At 46.8% G+C, this 19,185-nt stretch overlaps 1 protein-coding gene across 1 annotated transcript in view; it reads right to left on the bottom strand.

The window, feature by feature from the left end:
• The window catches only part of Suclg2 (succinate-CoA ligase GDP-forming subunit beta), a gene marked incomplete at its 5' end in the record, with an annotated part of 147,334 nt that extends 129,670 nt beyond the window's left edge, over positions 1-17,664 (bottom strand). Inside the window, one exon of the mRNA XM_032906046.1 lies at positions 17,575-17,664. Within this exon, the coding sequence (XP_032761937.1) occupies positions 17,575-17,664 (90 nt within the window). The remainder of the gene's footprint in view (positions 1-17,574) is intronic.
• Positions 17,665-19,185: the final 1,521 nt, after the last annotated feature.

Raw genomic sequence — 19,185 nt, 5'->3', positions numbered from 1 at the left:
TTCAAGACTGTTCTCTGGCAGACGATGCTAGAAGACTGAGAAGAGAAGCTGCAGATGGGGGGCAGGGTGGGATACCTGCACACCACAATTAGCACACAGAAAGCATAAAGCACTTCCAAAATTCAGCACTTTAAAAATCAAAATGGGGGGCTGGAGAGGTGGCTCAGCAGTTAAGAGCACTGTCTGCTCTTCCAGAGGTCCTGAGTTCAAATCGCAGCAATCACATGGTGGCTTAGAAACATCTATAATGTGATCTGATGCCCTCTTCTGGCATGCAGGTGTACATGCAGATTGAGCACTCATACATAAAATTTTTAAAAGTCTCTTTTAAAAAGTCAAAACAGAAAATGGACAGAAGACACAAAAAGACATTTCACTGACGATATGCAGGAGGCAAACAAGTCATCAACAGGATATTCGCCATGACCAGCCTTACTGAAACCCAACTATCACCCCTAGGACAGCTGAGATTTTTAACACTACAAAGGCTGACAGGGATTGAGAAACCCGTTTCCTCATGCCATGCTGTTGGGAAAAAAACAAAACAAAACAAAAAAACAAAACAAAACAAAAAACTACAACTGGGAACATCAGATTAGCAGCTGTGAGCACAGCTCCTTGGGCTACTCCGCCATCTCCAGAGCCCAGCACAGCAGTTTCTTTAAAAACCAAACATACATTTACAATGTGGCCAAGATACTTCTCCTGGGAACATACCCTAGAGACACAAATATGTTCAAATAAAAACTGAAACAGCTCTGTTTATAGATGGTTATTTGTGATGGACATAAACTGAAAACAAGCAAACTGTCTCTCGGCAGGTGCACAATTAACCTAGAATTTCCACACCACCTGCAGCCTGGGTTACACCCCGGAAGCGTACACACAATAGGCAACATCCACAGTGTGCTATCTACAGTACTGTGGCGTGGACTCCAGCAAGATAAACTTTGACACATCTACTGCGCTCTCCCAAGCCCAGGACTGCCCGCCATCTGCTCGTTGTTTAGATACATCAAACACGCGAGCCCACACCAAGGCCCCGGCACTAGCTACTCCTCTGTCTGCAACACTCTTCACCAGATTACTCCACAGCTCGTAGCCCTTGGTCCCCTTCGGGGAATTCATTCAGCCTTCATCTTCCAATGACCATTCCCTCAGCTACAGGCACCACCATCCCTCCTCGTGTCTCCCAGGAGCAGAGATCAAGCCGGGTGAGGCAGCAGTGGTGTGCATTTGAAGTCCTAGCTGCTAGGAGGCAGGAGGGTTGTTTGAGAAAACCAAAAGCTGAAGAGTAGCCTGACAGGGTTTGAGGTCTTCTCTCAAAAAAAAACGAACACAAACAAACAAACAAACAGAACCACAGTCCAAGAACGGAGTCTCGTGAGAAGAATTCGGAGTACTTGAGAGAAAACTCCGAGAAAATAAGAATCTTGTGACCTCAGTACTGATTGTAAACCACAGAACTGATCTTGGAATGTTTCCACGCTCCTTCCAGGTAGAGGAAGTTTACTTCAGGAGGGAGTTTACTTCAGATTACTCATTACAACTGGCTACTGTTATTTGTTGGCATGTCTACGGAAAAAAACACGTTTTTGACACATACAGTTTGTTCTTGTACACTTTACACACGTGACACTTCTTAATCTTCAGAACGTAAGTTATCAAATGTTACACATAGAGCTGGCTACGGCCTGAGACTCACCTGCCTCATTTATGGCCTATGCGTCATCTGACTAGAGTGCCTGGGATTTGGTGCTACTTCCTGGATTTCCTCGATTCATCTGGGTTCCAGTGGCCTGCAGCGCATTCCAGGGCACACTGCTGCAGCAGCCACTGTGCAAAGCTACACACGGAACCAGCACTGAGCAAGAGCCTGGATGAGTAACAGGTATAGCAGATATTAAGCAGTTTAGTACAGGGACAGGGTCCAGTGAGGCTGAAAGCCACAGAACCAATCAACAGGGCAGAAAGACACAAACCTTGTGCCTTCCATCAACACTAAACAGAGCCCTAACTCTGTCCTAAAACCAATGGCTTTTCCTCCATTACTTCATCCACAGCACTGATGTCTCAGTTACTCTCCCTACTCCCCATCTCCCTGTTGCCACTCAGACAGTCTGTGAGCATCGCTGCCTGTCAGGCTGCACACATCTCAGTCAGTCAGGACACCACACCTTCTCCTCTGCACTTCCTTCTTCAAGGTCTGCTCCTGCACCTTTTCCTTCCATCGCAGAGCTCTCGCTTTCCTGTTCATTATTGTTCGTGTGTAATCAGCTTTTGATTGCAAGCTGATTGTTCTTAAATTTCAACTTTATACTACTGAAGAGCCCAGTGTAATGCTTCTGATTACAAAAAAAAAGAAAAAAGAAAAAAAATCGGCTGGATTAAGTTATGCAAGTGTTTCTGAAAAGGTCTAGCACAGCGCATTAAAACACCCAGGTTTTGTCTAACCTTGCTTGGCTGAGCTACCTAAACAAAGAGAATGGTTTTTGGAGGGGAATGACATGTGAAAAAAATAATAATAAGGTTTGCTATTTTCTTACTTCAGAGCTAAGTGAAAATTACATGACTAAACTGACACATCTGAATAAAGGTCCACATGTATTCCAGCCACACTGCTTTTTAAAACCTTTCTGGGCCTCCTCCTTGGGATCCAGCATCAAAGCCCATTCTCGTGCCTGCCAATACTCGCCTCCATTACAGCTTTTCTTTCCTAAGCCGTGAGTTTGCCCACCCTAGCACTAGGGAGTAACTGAACGGGAAACTATCTTGGTTCAAAAACAAACAAAGCTTAAAGCACGTCAAATGCTGGTCTTGGTTGCTGAGCTAACTCTGCAGGTACTAGGGACACCGCCCTCTAGACAAACCCAGACACTAAAGCAGCATACAGAGACCTGAGGGAGCATTTTGTCACCTCACTGCAGGAACATGTGACCAGAATGCCATCCATGCCTGCTTCTTCTCCATGCACAGTATTACTGAAGGTCCCTGTGATCAAAACTAGCTTCATGACGGGTCCCAGGTGGCCCCTGGAACTCCCATTCTTCAAAAAGCATAGAGGATAAATTGTGCACTGTTATTAGAATGATAACAACGTACCACATACCATGTGGCTTAGAAGTGGGTCGTAAAGAAGAAGAAAATGAAGAGGCAGAGGAGTAGGAGGAAGAAGCAGAGGAGGAGAAAGAGAAAGACAAGGAAGAAATGTGTGTGTGGTGGTCTTGCCTATAATCCCATCACAGGAGACTAAGGCAAAAGGACTGCCTTAAATTCCAAGCCAGCCTGGATTACACAGCCAGATTCTTTCTTGAGGGGGTAAAAAAGACATATTCGGTCACAGTTTCTGGAGGCTAAAAGTCCAAAACCAAAGGCTAGGTCCTTGGACTATATTCCATACCTCACTCCTAGCTCTGGTCACTACAGTCCATTTTGTTCTTCCTGACCACCGCCCTCATGTTCCTCTGCCCTCCTCACTATGTAAGTGCAGCTGGGTCTGCACTTCCCCATTTTATAAAGTCATCAGTCAGACTGACTGGATCAGGGTCTGTGCTAATTATCTGACTTTGTTTGTTGAGACAGGATTTGCCTACACACTTTCTAGACCTCAAACTCAGAGAGCGGCCTGCCTCTGCTTCCCGAATGCTGGGATTAAAGATATGCCCCTCTACTCCTGGCTCTGACGGCCTCATTTTAACTTGAGTTCCCGTGTGATGTCTTTATTTTCACAAAACATTCCATCCTGAGATACTGAAGTAAGAACTTCACAGACATAACTCAGTTCACGAAGGGCACAATTCAATATGCCACTGTAAGTGCCAGCCTGAGGGGCGCCACAATAAGGAAGACAGTTAATGTCTCTGAGGCACAGTGTGTTCCTTTTTAAAATGGGCTTAGACAATGACAACAGAAATGCCTACCACCACCAGGGTCGCCACGAGGACTCAGACACTTCCCTGCAAAGGCCCGGTGCTGGGGTGACCTTGACAATGTCAGGTGTCTGTTTCCACATAAGCTTGGCCTCAGCTCTCCAGGCATTAACAGCCGCTGTGTGGGTGAGTCCAAGAGACACAGTACAGCACAATGCCTGGAGGCCGCAAGCTGTCTCGGCACCAGGCACACTCACTGTGAGTCTACAGCAAGGGGTACCTATGTACTGGAGAAGCAACAACCGTCTTTGTCCCCACACTGCTTTCCAAGGCTCCGCCTCCTGAGCTTAACAGTGCACCTTTGTCACGCTGAGTCAACATGCTGGAAGCAGACATGAATAGAAATATTTTATAGACTATCATGAAGAAAAATATTTCTAGTAGACATTTTAATTACACATGGGAAGTCAAAAATATAGCTCATACTACACATTGAACACTCCTAGAAAGGTGAATATTAACATAGACTTTTATGTATATATATATCAATGTCCAGACTACCCAAAAGGAAGAAAACCGCATAAGTATTCCCTGAAAGGTGGAGGATAAATAAAATTGTACACAGGAACACATATAGCATATGTTTATATACACATATACTCCCTATAAAATATTATGCTGCCTTAAGAAGGGTATGTGACACATACTACAACATGGACATGTTCTGAAGATATGCTAAATGAAATAAGGCAGCAAAAGAAGAACAGGTATGAGCCTCGCTTGAGTGCCACATCATGGAAACCAAGCGGCGCACTGTGGTGCCTGGCTTGGAGGTGGGTGTGTGTGACGTGCACTCAATGGACAGTTTTGGTTAGGAGAATGGTAAATCCAGCAGCGACTGGCAAGGAAGTGAAGGAGTGTGTGCAATGCCACACGATAGCTCAAAAGCTTAAGACAGTCAACCGTTCATCACACATAAACATAACAAAAGCAGCAAAACCACAAAACAAGCAGCCATATTTTTAAAACTTCAGAAACTTTGAGAAACATAAACAAGGTTTTAGAGCCATTAAAAAACATTTGCTAGTCCATCTTTTTTTTTAATCAAAAGAGCAGTTCCAAGGTTTCAGATAAGGTTCAGTGTACAGCATTGCCTAGCAAGTGCATGGCCCTAGGTTCCAGTCCCAACGGTTCCTTTATTATTTCCCCAAATGTGGCAAGACCTGAACACCCAAGCGCTGTCTTGTGTTAATAATTAATCTTATTTAAACAATAACCTAAACTTCAGAGTTCTAGGCAAGAGGTTCTCTGAGCCAGAAATGGATTCCTCATGAACAAAACACCTTAGAGAAAGGACACAGGGTATGGGGATATAGCTCAGCTGGGAGAGTGCTTACATAATATGCAAAGGCCCTGGGTTCTATTCCCGGCACCACATAAACAGAGCACAGTGAGTGACATAAAACTATAATCCCAGCACTGAGGAAGTAGACACAGGAGGATTAAAATTTCGAAGTTATCCTTGGTTCCATATTGAGTTTGAGGCCAGCCTGGACCACATGGGACAGTATCTGAACAAGGAATGAAACACTGATACATGCCAACATGAAGATTAGAGGACCCACCACTGGATATCCCTACCTGGGGACCTTTAACACATCTTTATATAAAGGTTTCTCATCTTTTATATAAAGTTTAACTCAGTAAAGTTTCCTCCATATTAAATTACATTTTATATAAAATATAGTCATAAAATCCATTTATAGCACTCATAAAAGCCTCCCCATAAACTGGCATCAAACAAAAAAGAACCGATCTAGGACACTCGGGCCCTGCTCTAGTGGGACTGGTGTCTAACCCTACAGTCCTGCAGTCCTTGGGACCAGTCAGAAGCCTTCCGCCTCAGTTCCGTTCACTCTGTGATCCAACCACACTCCCTGCAGCCTGACTCCAGCTGTTCATTGCTCAACACCAGTTCTGCATCATGGAGACCTACTGCCTTCAACTCCACTATCTCTATATCCTTGGCTTATTTAATTATCTCAATGGCACCTTTGTTTTTTTTTTCCCTTCATTATTTTTAAAAGTCAGTAAAAAATTCATTTTGTTGTCCTTGTGTTGCTGGCTTTCAATTTTAATGATACTTCACTTTAAAGGCACTTTAAATTTCAACAAAGAAGCATTCATCATTAATAGTTTATTCCCTTAATCAAAAATAATAAGCCCCAACTTTCTTTGTATTACTTATTAAAGGCCTGCATATACCCTCAGGCTGGAATGAGAGTGTATATTAAACGTGGTTTATCTGTTTCCTTGCCAAGGAAGTTAACCCAAATAAGTCCTTCAGTCCAAGGCTGTAGTCAAGCATCCCAGCAACAGGAAGAAGACTGCAGCAGACGACGCTGATGGAGGACAGGGTGGGTTTCTCATGAAACCATGCAGAGTGCACCATCCGTAGAGAGGAAGAAACCATCCGCATTTTCCTCCAGTTGAAATGCTGATCTCCAGTTCCAAGCAATGGTGGGGGTCCAGGAATCTTCTCAAGTTGCAGGACGAGACCCCACAGAGAACCTCTACCCCTTAATGTCACTTTCCCGCCTGGCTTTTTTAGTTCCCTGCTTCCCGTTAATTATCCACACAGGCCATAGGGTCTAAAGGACTAGAGAGGAAAGCCAGAGTTGCAGCAAAGCCGCTCTTTCGTGGAAATAAAGCCACCCGATTAGATATCCTGTTTGCTGATAATTTAACCCAAACCAATGCTAACACTTAGTGACTAAGATCCAAGGAGAAGACCCGTGTGAGGCTCAGTGCAATGCCAGGAAGTTACGGTAGTACTTTGCCTCGTTTGCAGATGAGGAAGCAGAGGCCCTGGGAATTAAACTAACTCAACCAGATCTAAGGCGCCAAGGCCAAGCACAGGGCAAGTGCAAGTTCAAAACCAAAATGAACAACAGAAACAAAACAAGGCAAAAACAAATGAAGGCTGAGATGTAGCTAAGAGATGCAAGGCTTGGCTGTGGTGTGCAAGGCACTGGTTTCAATTACCAGAACTGTAACAATCATAAGCCAACAGCCATGCAATGGATCTTTTAACAAACCATTTAGGGGGGGAAAATCACCAGGACATAAAATGCAAAAGACATCTGCATTTCAGAACACTGTAAATAAAGGCAGTCAGTCTTACAATAATTCTTCAAAATCACAAATATACTAAACCTTGAAAGCAAGATTTGAGCCTGGCAGAGTGATTCCAGTTCTGGGTTATCCCTGAAATCCTGGCACGAGTACCTTATAAACAGCTTCCCATGGGCTCTCAAACACATCAGTCTAGGAATAAAATGTGTGAGCTTCTTACTAATGGTTCGAGTGGAGTGAATCCTACACCTTAGCTTGGAGCTGATACAAGGCTGATGGAACAGCCAGCTGCTGCTATGGCTGACCTAAAGGAGGCTCAGCCAAAAGGGGAGTCATTTACTGACCACCCGACCTCACTGGAATCCTCTTCCCCGAGAGCAGGAAGCAGAGAACCAAGAGGTCCCAGGATGTCTCAGTACACTGCTAAGGGAAAGCCAGGGATGTGTCCCTACCGGTGTGAAGCTTCTGGTCTTACATATGGAAAACCTCATTTGACCATGGCTGGATGACAGTACAAAGAAATGTTCTCCAAGTGACCAGTAAGACTCAGAGAGCTCGGGCATTCCCCTTCAGTACTACAAGTCATTTCTTTTTCCCCCAGACAAGTCCAAGAAAGTCTCTCCTTTTTTCTATATACAACCAAATAAACCTTAGGAGAACCTTCAACCTGCACCCAAGAATAAGGGCAGAAAAGGAAAAGCTATACCCAGCTGTAGCATTCCAAAGGCCTGAGCTGCTGCTGGAACTAGGAAGGACACCCCACACTGTGCTTTGTTTGGGGGAGGGGGTCTTGTTTTCTACATTTTTAAATATGTAGTGTGGGGGGGGGCAAGGGCATGTGGCCATGCTGTAAGAGGACAACTGGTGGACACTGGTTCTCCCCTCACAGTGTGGATCCAGCTGGGCTTCCTGCATCCTGCACTGTGCTCTGCTCTGTAAGCTGACGCATTTCTCCTTCTGGACACTTCTTTTACATGCCTGCTTCTTTACTGAGGTCCTAACACACCCAGCAAAAACCCAGGCAGGGGGGCAAAGTACAGTTCGGAGGGCAGGGAAATCAGAACTGTTTTATACAGGATATAAAATGCTTGCCTCCTCTGCCCAGGGACAGCAACAACCCTATGTCTCCCTTTTGTCACTTGGCTCAGGGCAGCAATGGAAACCCATCAAAAAAAGCAGGACTAGAGTCCTGTCTAGTCCCTATCTCTTCCTTCTCCCTACCCCGCCTTCCTTCTTTCCTTCCTTCCTTCCCTCCCTCACCCATAACCCCCCACCCCTCTTCCTACTTCTGAAAAGGGTCTCACATACTTCAGGCTTTTGAACTCACTTTGTAGCCAAGAGTGACCCTGAATTTTCATCTTCCTGCCTCCCCCTCTCAGGTGCCAGCATGCCTGGTTTACAAGGAACTGAGGATGGTGTCAGGAACCCCTGCATGTTAGGTAAGTTCCTTGTCCCCTGAGTTACAGCCCCAGTATTTTCTTTTAGCTTGTTTGCTTGCTTGCTTGTTTGCTTGTTTGTTTGTGTGGCAGAAGACAACTTGCCAACGTTGCTCCTTCCACCCTGTGGGTCTTAAAGATCAAGCTCGGGGCATCAAGCTTGGCACCGAGCACTCCTCTCCCCACACCCCACTGCTCTCCTTCTCTAATAACATCAATATTCCTTTCCTATCCCCGTGGCCCCAGCTGGTCCATTTTAATTAACAGCATCTGTACATCCGGGTTTCCAGAGATATCCTAGCTTCTGCCTACTGTCACACAATAATTACTCACAGTGTTCTCCAGTGCCCCAGGCTGAATAATAACTTTTGCCCACCCTTCATCTCCCATTTTATGTACTTTGTAGATGGAAGGGACATGTCAATCAATTTATGACACAAAAATAACAAAACATTCATCTCTCGGAGACACTGCAACATGAAAAAGAAAAATAGATAAATAGATGCAAAAAAAATTTAAAAAACCATCACTAAGTGGTGCACAAGGGACAAGGTTAACCCTAGCAATCTGGTTACCGTCCTGGGTTACGGCTATGATCTGGGTACAATGACCCACAGCACCATATTGGTACAAAAGTCTCTCAGATGACTCCTGGAGGCCTCCAACCCTCTCCACACTGACGAGGACATACTAGAAAGCAGCAACCAGCCTGTGCCACTTGTCTGTCTACAAATCTTCAATGGCTCCCACTGTCCTTCATCACCACAACGACAAGGACCCACTGAATTTGGCCCCATTTCTCTGTCCTCATCTCTCACTGTTCCACCATTCCAAACTCTACAAGGCAGCCCTGCCGAAAGTCCTCCGTGCCTTCAAGCTGTGCACTGAGGACTTCCACACCACAGTGCAGAAACTGACAGATGAAAGGTCTGTGAAGAATGGGTGGGACTGGAGAGAGAGAGACACCTGGCCCTCTACCCACACATGGATCTACACCTACTCAAATCTATTCCTTGTCCTCTGCAGTATCTCCAATACCAATTCAAATGCTACACCAAGTCCCTGCGTCTTACGGTAAAAATAAGTCCTGGAGGCAGATGACAGGCGTGTGCCTTCACAGCTCGTGCCTAAACACCATCCTTTCATAATCATGCCTTTAAGTAAGCTCACCACAAAGTTAACGCCCTGATCAATGCCATCCCGACACCAACTCATTTCCCTGAACTAAGCCAGCACTTCCTATAGTTAATGGTACCTACTGTGGTTATGGTCATTTCTCCGGTGTTCTCTTACCTCAAATATTTAAGTCACCCAAGTCCAGGTGTCTCTGCTCCTAACACTACCTCTTCATTATGAAAGCCTGTCAGGCAAGATCAACAGGACCAGCTTCGCAATCCTAGCTCTCCACACCCCATCCCTAGGATACTGACCATTCCCGAGGTCTTTGGCGTAAGCCTCCATCTACCTCCTCAGCCTCAAATTCTGCACATATGAACTGGGCAGAATCATTCCTGTCTCCCATGGCTATTTGGTGAAATCAAGCCTAAGGAAGCATGAAATCAGTACCTGATTCTGAAGTGACAGTAAGTGATAAATGATATGAAACCTGGGGAAGAACCATTATTACAGGCTAGTAAACCCTTTTCTTTAAAGGCGAGTCAATTTAAGCTCCAAATTCATGGCAACAGAAATAATCACTGTAGGCCTCTGATCTAATCATAATGCCAAATGTTTAATAAATAATACTGAGTCATTATAGCCACCTGTGAGAACTCCATTTCAGGGGAGAGTCAAGTTCAACCATCTGCTCCAGATTCCATCACAGAATGTATACCACATCCTCAAAGCAACTCCGAGCGCAGACGTCGCGTGGAAAGGGCGCGATGAAGCCCGCTTTCTGTGTAATTAATATGCACTAATAAAATTAATTTTTAAAAATAATCATTTGTTCCAAGTTGCACAGCAGGAGCACTGGGGATCTAGTATTTGGACTGAATTAAATGCAGAACTCCTGTCTTCTGCTACAGTTTCCCAGGTCTCAGAGCAAGAAAAGGAGGAGTTCAATCCCAGTCCAGAGATGGATGCAGTCCCAGCAGGCTGGGCCAACCCAATCTGAATACCAAAGTCAGAGGTGTTGGTGCAGGACAGACACTCGTGGGTTCAACTGGGTGGCTCAGCCCAAACTAGACCTTGTGGTAATCGAGGTTTAATGATTTAACAGCATAAGCTATTCACTGGCATGAGGCAGGTGACTTCCTGGCACTAGCATTCTCAGCCAGTTATTATGTGATCTTTCTGTGCCTAGAGCTTGGAGATGGCACAAGCACCCCCATCCTACCGTGATCTTGTGAGGGTTACAGTCAAATTAAATGATAATTAGTGTCTTTGACAATCAGCTGGTCCTTTCCTCTCTAACCTACATCACCTCTCAGCCTGTTACCTGCCTCTCCCTTGTCTCTGCAGCCCACTAATTCATCAGACCTCAAACCATTACAGATCACCTAGCTAGGGTGGCAGGGGAAACAGTAACATGTAAGAAAGTCCCGTCTCCTGGAGCTCACATTCTATTTGTGAGGGAGAAAGGGAGACAGACAATAAACAAGATGAAGGCAAAGTCATGTGCTTTGGTTTTTTAAGTCATGTGTTCTAGGTTGCATCAAAGCAGAAAAGATACAATCAGCAATCACTGGATAGAAGCAGCCCGTCAGATCATCAGGCAAGGGTCTTTCCAAAAGATTAACAGAGAATCTGAGAGTTGATGAAGATGGAGGGCAGACAGGGGTCAAAGGGAACCCTGCTTCCAAAGAAATAAGTATGTGGTCCAATGCAGGACACATTCAACAAGGTCTCAGAACAGAGCTCAACCACAGCACCGCCATGACAGCGTAACACTGGGCTGTGCCACAATTTTGCAATTAGACCACAAACATTTTGATAGCTCTCTCCGTCTCTCCATCCATCCCTCCCTCTCCTTCCCTCCCTCCGCCACCTCTCACTCCCTCTCACAATTAGGTACACTAACCTACTCATTATTCTCCTAAACACTACATTCATGATAAAATACTTTCTTTGTAGAACTTTGTGGCAGTGGGCACATGCAGTAAGCATTCAGAAAATATCTGACAAAAGAACGCTATTTGTTTGGCTTTCTGATGTAAAGCTGTGTGATCGGCCAAGTCCTGGGCGTTCTACAGCCCCATCCACCCTTTCTCCTCGGCCTGACTAGTCAGCATTATCACGTGCTCCTGACTGCCTCTCCCTTCTTCCCCGCACGGGCACGGCACAGCGTTTGACAGGCATGCAGTCCATTCTCTGCTGGGATGCCAGCCCCATCACCCCACCTTCAGCGAATTAACCCCTGACGTTAATTTTCAAAGCAGCATAATGCTCTTACTTATTTAACTGTTTATACACCACGCCAAAGTTTTCCAACACGTGAAAGTACGTGCCACAAGGAGGATTCCAGATTGAGTAGTAAGGAGAGTTGAAGGACAGGCAATCTAGGGCACCGTGTCCTTTCCTTTCCACCTCCCAGGGGACACATTTCAGCAACTTTCTAGGCTTGGTGCCTGCGGAACCCAGCCAGGGAACAAGGCTGACACAGCTCTGGCTATGCGGGGCCCATGCACTTAATCCCTTTCCCATAAAGCAGGGCTTTGTTTACAGTGAACAAGGCTGATCTGGTACAGGAGTTATCAGTGGCAGGCCTTCCACAGCAGGTCAAAAGCTTAGCACCGAATTATGGAAAATCCAGCATCCTCTTTAGCAGCGGGCATGGTAGCTTTTCTTTGTTGTTGTTTTGGGTTTTTTTTTGTTTGGTTGATTTTGATTGGGTGGTTGATTTTTGGTTTTAAAAAAAATGGGAAAAGAACAAAGGCCAAGCTATTTATTTCCCAGGGCAGGGGTAGACACGGGTAAGCCATGGTGTACAGCAGTCTCCTGACTTGATTTAGCTGGTATAAATGTTTCTATAGCCTTCAGCCCTTCACTTTTAAAATCCATGCATAGCTGGGCACGGTGGTACACACCTTTATCTCAGGACTCCAGAGGCAGAGGCAGGCAGATCTCTGTTCTGGCCTGATCAGAGTTCAAAGCCAGCCTTGTCTACATACCGAGTTCCAGGACAGCCAGGGCTACACAAACAAATAAAAACAAGAAACCACGCATCCATGTGTTCCATTGCCAGGAGCACAGTGCTGGCTGCTCCTTCTTTCTGAAGTAGCCCAGAGCAGAGGCACAGGTGTAAGCTGTTTCCTTGGACCATTCACAGTCCTCTGGGCTTCAAAGAGAACCACACAGTTGAAACCCCAAAGTTAGACCTGAAAGGCAGTGTCTCCTGTATCTATCTGTGCAGCCCTTGAGATAAGCTTCCCTGAACTTCACACAGGCATCATGGGACAGAAATGCCCTGAAGTCAGCTCTTCTCTACAAAGCGTCATTACTACCTGGACTGAGATTAGCGCTTGCCTCTGCCCAATGGACTAGGTATGACTCTCAGCATCACAGAAAAGCGGGATGTGGTGGGTCATGCCTGTAATCTCAGGAGATAGAGGGTGGATGAGCAAGGGTTTGAGGCCACCCTGGGCTACATGAGAGAGAACCTGGAGAGATGGGGGGAAGGGAGGGGGAGGGGGAAACAGATGGGGAAGGGAAGGGGAGGGGGGAAGGGAAAGGAGAGGGAGAGGGAGAGGGATAGGCAGAGGGAGTGGGATATAATTGATTACTATTTGCTCCAAACAGCTCTTCCCATAAGTCTCAGCAGAGACAAATGGGCTCCTGGGCACTCAGTGGCTGGGTCATGGGACCAGGTTTCATGGCATCTACATCCCTAAAGGGCTAGCTGGAGTTATTGACCAGGAAGTCTAGCTGGGCATGGCTGTGTAATGCCAACACTGGGAAGTTAAAGCAGGAATGCCTCAAAGTCAAAGGCAACTGGAGCTATACAAGACCGTACACCTCAACAAACTAAGGGAATGGGGGGAGGGGAGCTATAAGAGCTATTAGACTGCTCCTGAACTGCTAGCTATCCCCTCAGAAGCTGTGAAGGTATCCTGAGTTCCGACTTCTCATAGTAATGTGGGACACAGAATTCAGAGCCCTAGGACTTAAAGCCAGCCATTTCCTGTTATAATAGCTGTAAAACTTTGTGGCTGTCACATAACCACGAAGCTCTTAAGAACTCCACGTGAGACCCACGTGATTTGGATCTTGTCTACTTGTCAGATCTCACTCCCACCCCAGGGCCTTTGCACTTGCTGTCTTACCACCCCCTTCCCATCCCATTTGGCTACCTCCTTTTCAGTTCAGAATACAAATGCCAAAACTCAGGATCTTAATCGATAGAATAGGGCAGTGCCGAACACATGCGTGCGTGTTGTATAACTTTATTTACATGGCAAACAAAAAGAATCGACGTGAGAAGAGGGTAAACGGTTCCCTCTGTGGAGAACAGGTAGTGGTAGAAGCACTAAGGACGCGCGCTGCTGGTAAATCACTCTCATTAGACATCTGGAGACCCGACTGCTTTCACGTTGTACACGTTTACCCAGCTATTCACTGACCATCAATATTGTCACTTTGGCGGGATCTACAACCACCCAGCAGAGCAGTCTCTGTACATACCTGGGAGGGCACTGCTAGATTAAGTTAACCAAGGTGGAAAGACTCCCCCACCTCTAAATGCAGGTGGCACCTGTCCCTGGATTGTGCTCCCAAACTGCACGAAGGAACACAGCTCATCATCTGCTTCCTGACCAGGGATACCGTGTGACCAGTTGCCACACGCTCCTGCGGCCTTGCGTTCCCTGCCAGTATAGACTACACAGAGATATGCTATCCTCAAACTGTGAGCCAGGATGATGCCCTTTCTCCCTAAGCCGCCTTTTTGGGTTTGTTGCCACAGCAACGAAAGAATAATTAATGTACACACTTTTCAACAAGTATTATGTTTGGTTTTGGTTTTGGTTAGTTTTTTTTTTTTTTAATAAAAAAAATACCTTTAATCCCAGTACTTGGGAGTCAGATGCAAGCAGATCCCTATGAGTTCATGAGTTCTAGTCCAGTCTGATCAACGTAAGTCAGACAAGACTATGGAGCAAGTTTTCTTGGCTTTCACACATCTGTCTGTGAAGCTAAGTTATTTCTCATTGTGTGGCCCTGTTTGACTTCATTATGGCTTCATCAGTACCTGAAATCATCTTTCTTAGTGTAGCATCTATAATCTTTCCCTTTCCTACCTCCAATCAAGTAAAGGACCAAGTGGTAGAGGGCTCTGCCTGCTTTACTCATCACCCCAACTCCCAGGTTTTGGAGCAATCCTCCATGGTGACAGTGTAGAAATGGCCAAAGTCAGCCCTAGAAAGGATATAACATCGGTAAAAAGTCAAAACAGGGGTTGGGGATTTAGCTCAGTGGTAGAGCATTTGCCTAGCAAGTGCAAGGCCCTAGGTTCAGTCCCCCAGCTCCGAAAAAAAAAAAAGTCAAAACAGTGAAGCCAGAGGCATAAGTTTAAAATAAAAAGAGAAACTGCAATGACATTAACCATGAAAACTCTGTGTCAACTGTTAACATTAACCCAGGGAGGGATGTTATTCTGTGGATACTTCTGTGAAACAAGCTAAAGTTGCTTCTAAAACCAGAAAGTGGGTCTTTTATCTTGGCCTGCCCACCTGTTTTGTTTTGCTTTCACAAGGCTTGTGCAAAGTAGGTCTAGGCTGAGAGTGCCAACAGATTCCTAAAATACTTAAAGATTCCAAAGTTTGGTGGGAAAAAATGAACCATGCTTACTTAACTGTAGTGGCTGCTATGATCCAGGAATAAGGGCCCAGCAAAAGAAAGGCATAGAGCTGGTACAAAGACATAGTTCCTTAAAGTCACAGGCGGTATTACCTACTCACATTGTCAACTCTAAGATGTTCCCACAAGAACTGTGTCAGTGGCACTAGTGACTCGCTAACCGTTTCTACTCGTGGGCAGACCAATTTACCCAGAAAAGGAGCATCCGCCGGATTCTACTCTGGTAGAGTGGGAACATGAAGTAAACCTACTCATCGGCTCTGTCTCAAACACTCTGTAACCCTGAACAGGGCAGTGAACTTCTCAGGGCTGGACTTTTCTACACAGGACCACCTGACCGTGAGCATGGCTCAGGTCTTGGACATGTTACAATGCACACTTATTGCTCTTGCAGAGGATCCAGGTTCAGTCCCAGCCGATGCTATAGTTCACAGCCATCGGTAACTCAAGTTCCAGGACGTACTGGTCACCACCCTCAGACTTTCACAGGTCTAGGGTTCGCTAGTAAGACCCAAACAAAAACTAATCTCTCTCTCTCTCTCTCTCTCTCTCTCTCTCTCTCTCACACACACACACACACACACACACACACACACACAGAGAGAGAGAGAGAGAGACAGAGACAGAGACAGAGACAGAGACAGAGAGACAGAGAACAGGCTGAACGAACAGGCTGCCCTGGAAGTCACCTGTCTCCTTCTAGCACTATCTACCTTACTTCCCTGAGACAAGATATCTCTCTCTAAAGTTGAACCTCACCAATTCTTGGAACCCACAAGTCTCTTCCTCCCGGTGCTGGGTCACAAGCTCACACGGGTTTGCCTGTTTTTGTTTGTTTGTTTGTTTTTTGTTTTGTTTTGTTTTGTTTTTTACATTGGTGAAAGGAATTCCAGCTAAGACTCTCGGGCTTGGGGAGGAAGTGTTCTTCCCGCCAGAACCACCTCCAAACACTACTGATGCCTGATGTTCCCAGAACAATAAGTCACATACGAATATGTAATCAGTGAACAGTGCCCAATGTAGGTAAGAGGTCTCTCACCCAGTCTGCTTGCCAGCCGGACTCTCCCATGTATGACAAGATTTCCACAACTTAGATAGCGAAGATGACAACATAGGTCAGTTAAGCTCTCTGTTTTAGGTTTCTCTGGGCAATCATTTCTTACTCTATGATTTTCAGTGCCTGGGCTCCATGTTTCTCATCAATTCAAATCTAGGGCAATGGCACCCCAGCTCTCTTGTTCTTCACAGCACTTAGAGAGTGAACAAGCCGTAGATCGCCCAGAGAGCTCTACTCTACTGTAGCAGGTATCCCTGAGTTTAATTAGACAAACCGCCACCCTCCTCCTTCACCCACCACAGTGCCAAGTGCCCGTTAAGGACATTACAGTAATAAGTATTAGCACCTCTTAAATCCCATTAACAATAACAAGAGAGATGGAATGTCAGTAACGAAAAGAAAGAAAAGCCTTTACAGATGTCATAATTAAGCAAAGTTTAGAGTAACTCAAAAAAATTCATTAATAAGTTATTTCTTTTTCGTAGTGCCCTAGGCACGCCTTGGTTAAAATGTAGCGATTTGCCGCTCATTGAACAGGAAAGTTTTTCTTTGGGGGGTTGAGGGGGGTTAGCTAAAGAAAGTAGGAAGATAAGTGGTTGCGTGGCTTCTCCGAGTGTCAGGGCCAACTCACAATCTCCCCTACAATGGCCTCACTCTACTGAGAAGCTCGCAAATGGAAGAAGGTAAATTCCACAGGAGAGCAATGTGGAGGAACTGCTCCCAGTCCAACTTAAGTCTCCAGGAGGCATGGACAAAGCGGGTAGGCAGTTTTCACACAGGCCATTCAGAGAGGAGGATGAGACTCCCACTTTCCTCCCGGACCCCTACAGGTCCCCACAGACAAGCACACTGTGGGCACAAGCGACACCCCGGGGTGGACTCTGGCAGGTGAGCTGCCTCTGGAGCCTGGGAAGCCAGCACGTGGCCTGCCGAGCGAGCTCAGGCTTAGAGCCGCCCCCAGGAGAGCCAGTAAGCGGCTGGGAAACCTCTGCCTTCCAACAGTGCGCCGAACTTTTCGGAGCTCGCCCCCAGCTCGGGGTTCCAGTGCCCTGCACCGCTGAGGGGAGCCGTTAGGACGACCAGGGTCGTAGGGTGTGTACCCAGACCCCCGCGATCCCCGACACCTCCCGCGGGAGGCGAGCAGGGTCGTCCAGCAGCTCGGACGCCGCACAGCCCGCCGAGCCGCGGGGAGCACGGGGTCGCCAGGGGTCGCGCAGGGCGAAGAGAACGCAGAGCATGGGGCACCACAGCGAGTGGCTCACGTGGTCCCGGCCGCGCTCACCTGGGACCTGACCGCCAAGAGTCGGGGCCGCAGCGATCGCTCTCGCAGAAGCTTCCGGCCTGGGCCGCGATGGCCACCGCGGACGCCATCTTAACCAGGAACCTGAGGAGAGGCCGCGAGGGGGCGGGAGGGGGCGGAGGAGGGAGCGGGCCAGGGCCCAGGCGGTGAGAGAGAGCGGGCCGGGGAGGGGCGGGGGAGGAAAGGAGGGGCGGGACAGAGGGCGGGTAAGAAAGCGGGTGCAGAAGCGAGCAGGGGGTGAGGGAATTGAGAAAAAGAAAGGAAGGAGAAAGGTGGTGAAAAGAGTCGAAGGACCCACCCACCCACTCCCCACCGTGTTACCCCTATCCCCACCACCTTCACCACCTCACCCCAAGGCCATGTGGCTTCTCAGAGCTTACTGCACCTCGCCTGGCTTTCAGGCAAAAGCAGATCTCAGCCCCAGGGACACTGACTTAAACTGGTCCTGGAAATGATAAATGGGACATTGACACTTGCAGTGAGGGTTGCTAGGTCTGGCCCTAGGAACTGATAACCACCATCAGAGGACATCTCTTGGAGAGAGTAATATTCCAAGGGAAGGAATTAGGACCACAATTCTTGGGCTGTGTGGGGCTGGTGACAGTTGATGAAGCACACATGTCGTGTGTGTGTGTGTGTGTGTGTGTGTGTGTGTGTGTGTGTGTGTGTGTGTGTGTGTTTTGTGTTTTGTATATCTCCAGAGGCCAGGAAGCCATCTGTGATTTGCCCTATCTCCACCTTATTCTCTAGAGACAAAACTCTCTCTCTGAAGTTAGAGCTAGAACGTTAGCCAGCAAGCCCCCATGATCTTCCTGCCTATGCTTGGAACTGTACTAGAGTTACAGTAGAATGGCCACAGCTGGCTTGCTTGCTACATGCGTGCCAGGGATCTAAAGGCCAGTCCTCACGCCTGCACAGCAAGATCAAGTGTCTGCTGATAAGGACAGTTTGAGTCTATGGTTGTTCCATGAATGCATGGATCTTGTCAGAACCTATGGAATTTTATGGCTCCCCTCCTCACCTCTCCACATGTCTTTTTATTCCTTTGTATCAATGGATTGGAGCTGTTATCGGAAGGGGGCATGGGGTAAGCTACATTTTTGAAGTAAAAACTCAGAGCAAATTGAGTTGATTTTAGCTATGGACATCTGTATGTGGGGAGAGAGGTCTTCCAAGAGACCTAGAATGCCAGGAATGTCAGGCTAAGCAGAATAGGGATTTGGGTCAGCAGTCCAAAGACAGAAAGGAGACATAGTTAGCAACAGCTGCCTGAGGGGAGAAGCTTCTGGGACGCACCTTATCTCACAGATAATTATTGTCCCCATCTCTTTATCACTTCAGTACATGTCAGCTTTCCTAGGCAGAATGGGGTGGGGAATGGAGTCTTGTGCCCATGTTATTGACAAACCCATCTAGATTAACGTTTAAGGAAGCTTGGACAGTTTGGGCAGTGATTTCTCCAGCCTAGGCCAAAAGTACAACTCAGGATCTATTCTCTTGGCCAAGAGGATGTAGCCTGCCCTTAAAGCGCTACAGCAAAGCCCTGGTACTGCTGTCATCTTCCTCCCTTTCCCTGTGGTATTTGAAACATTA

This window comes from Rattus rattus, chromosome 6 (genome assembly GCF_011064425.1).
Source record: "Rattus rattus isolate New Zealand chromosome 6, Rrattus_CSIRO_v1, whole genome shotgun sequence".
In the NCBI taxonomy this organism is placed as follows: Eukaryota; Metazoa; Chordata; class Mammalia; order Rodentia; family Muridae; genus Rattus; species Rattus rattus.
The sequence above is the reverse complement of the archived record's forward strand: the minus strand, read 5'-3'. Positions and strand labels throughout refer to the sequence as shown.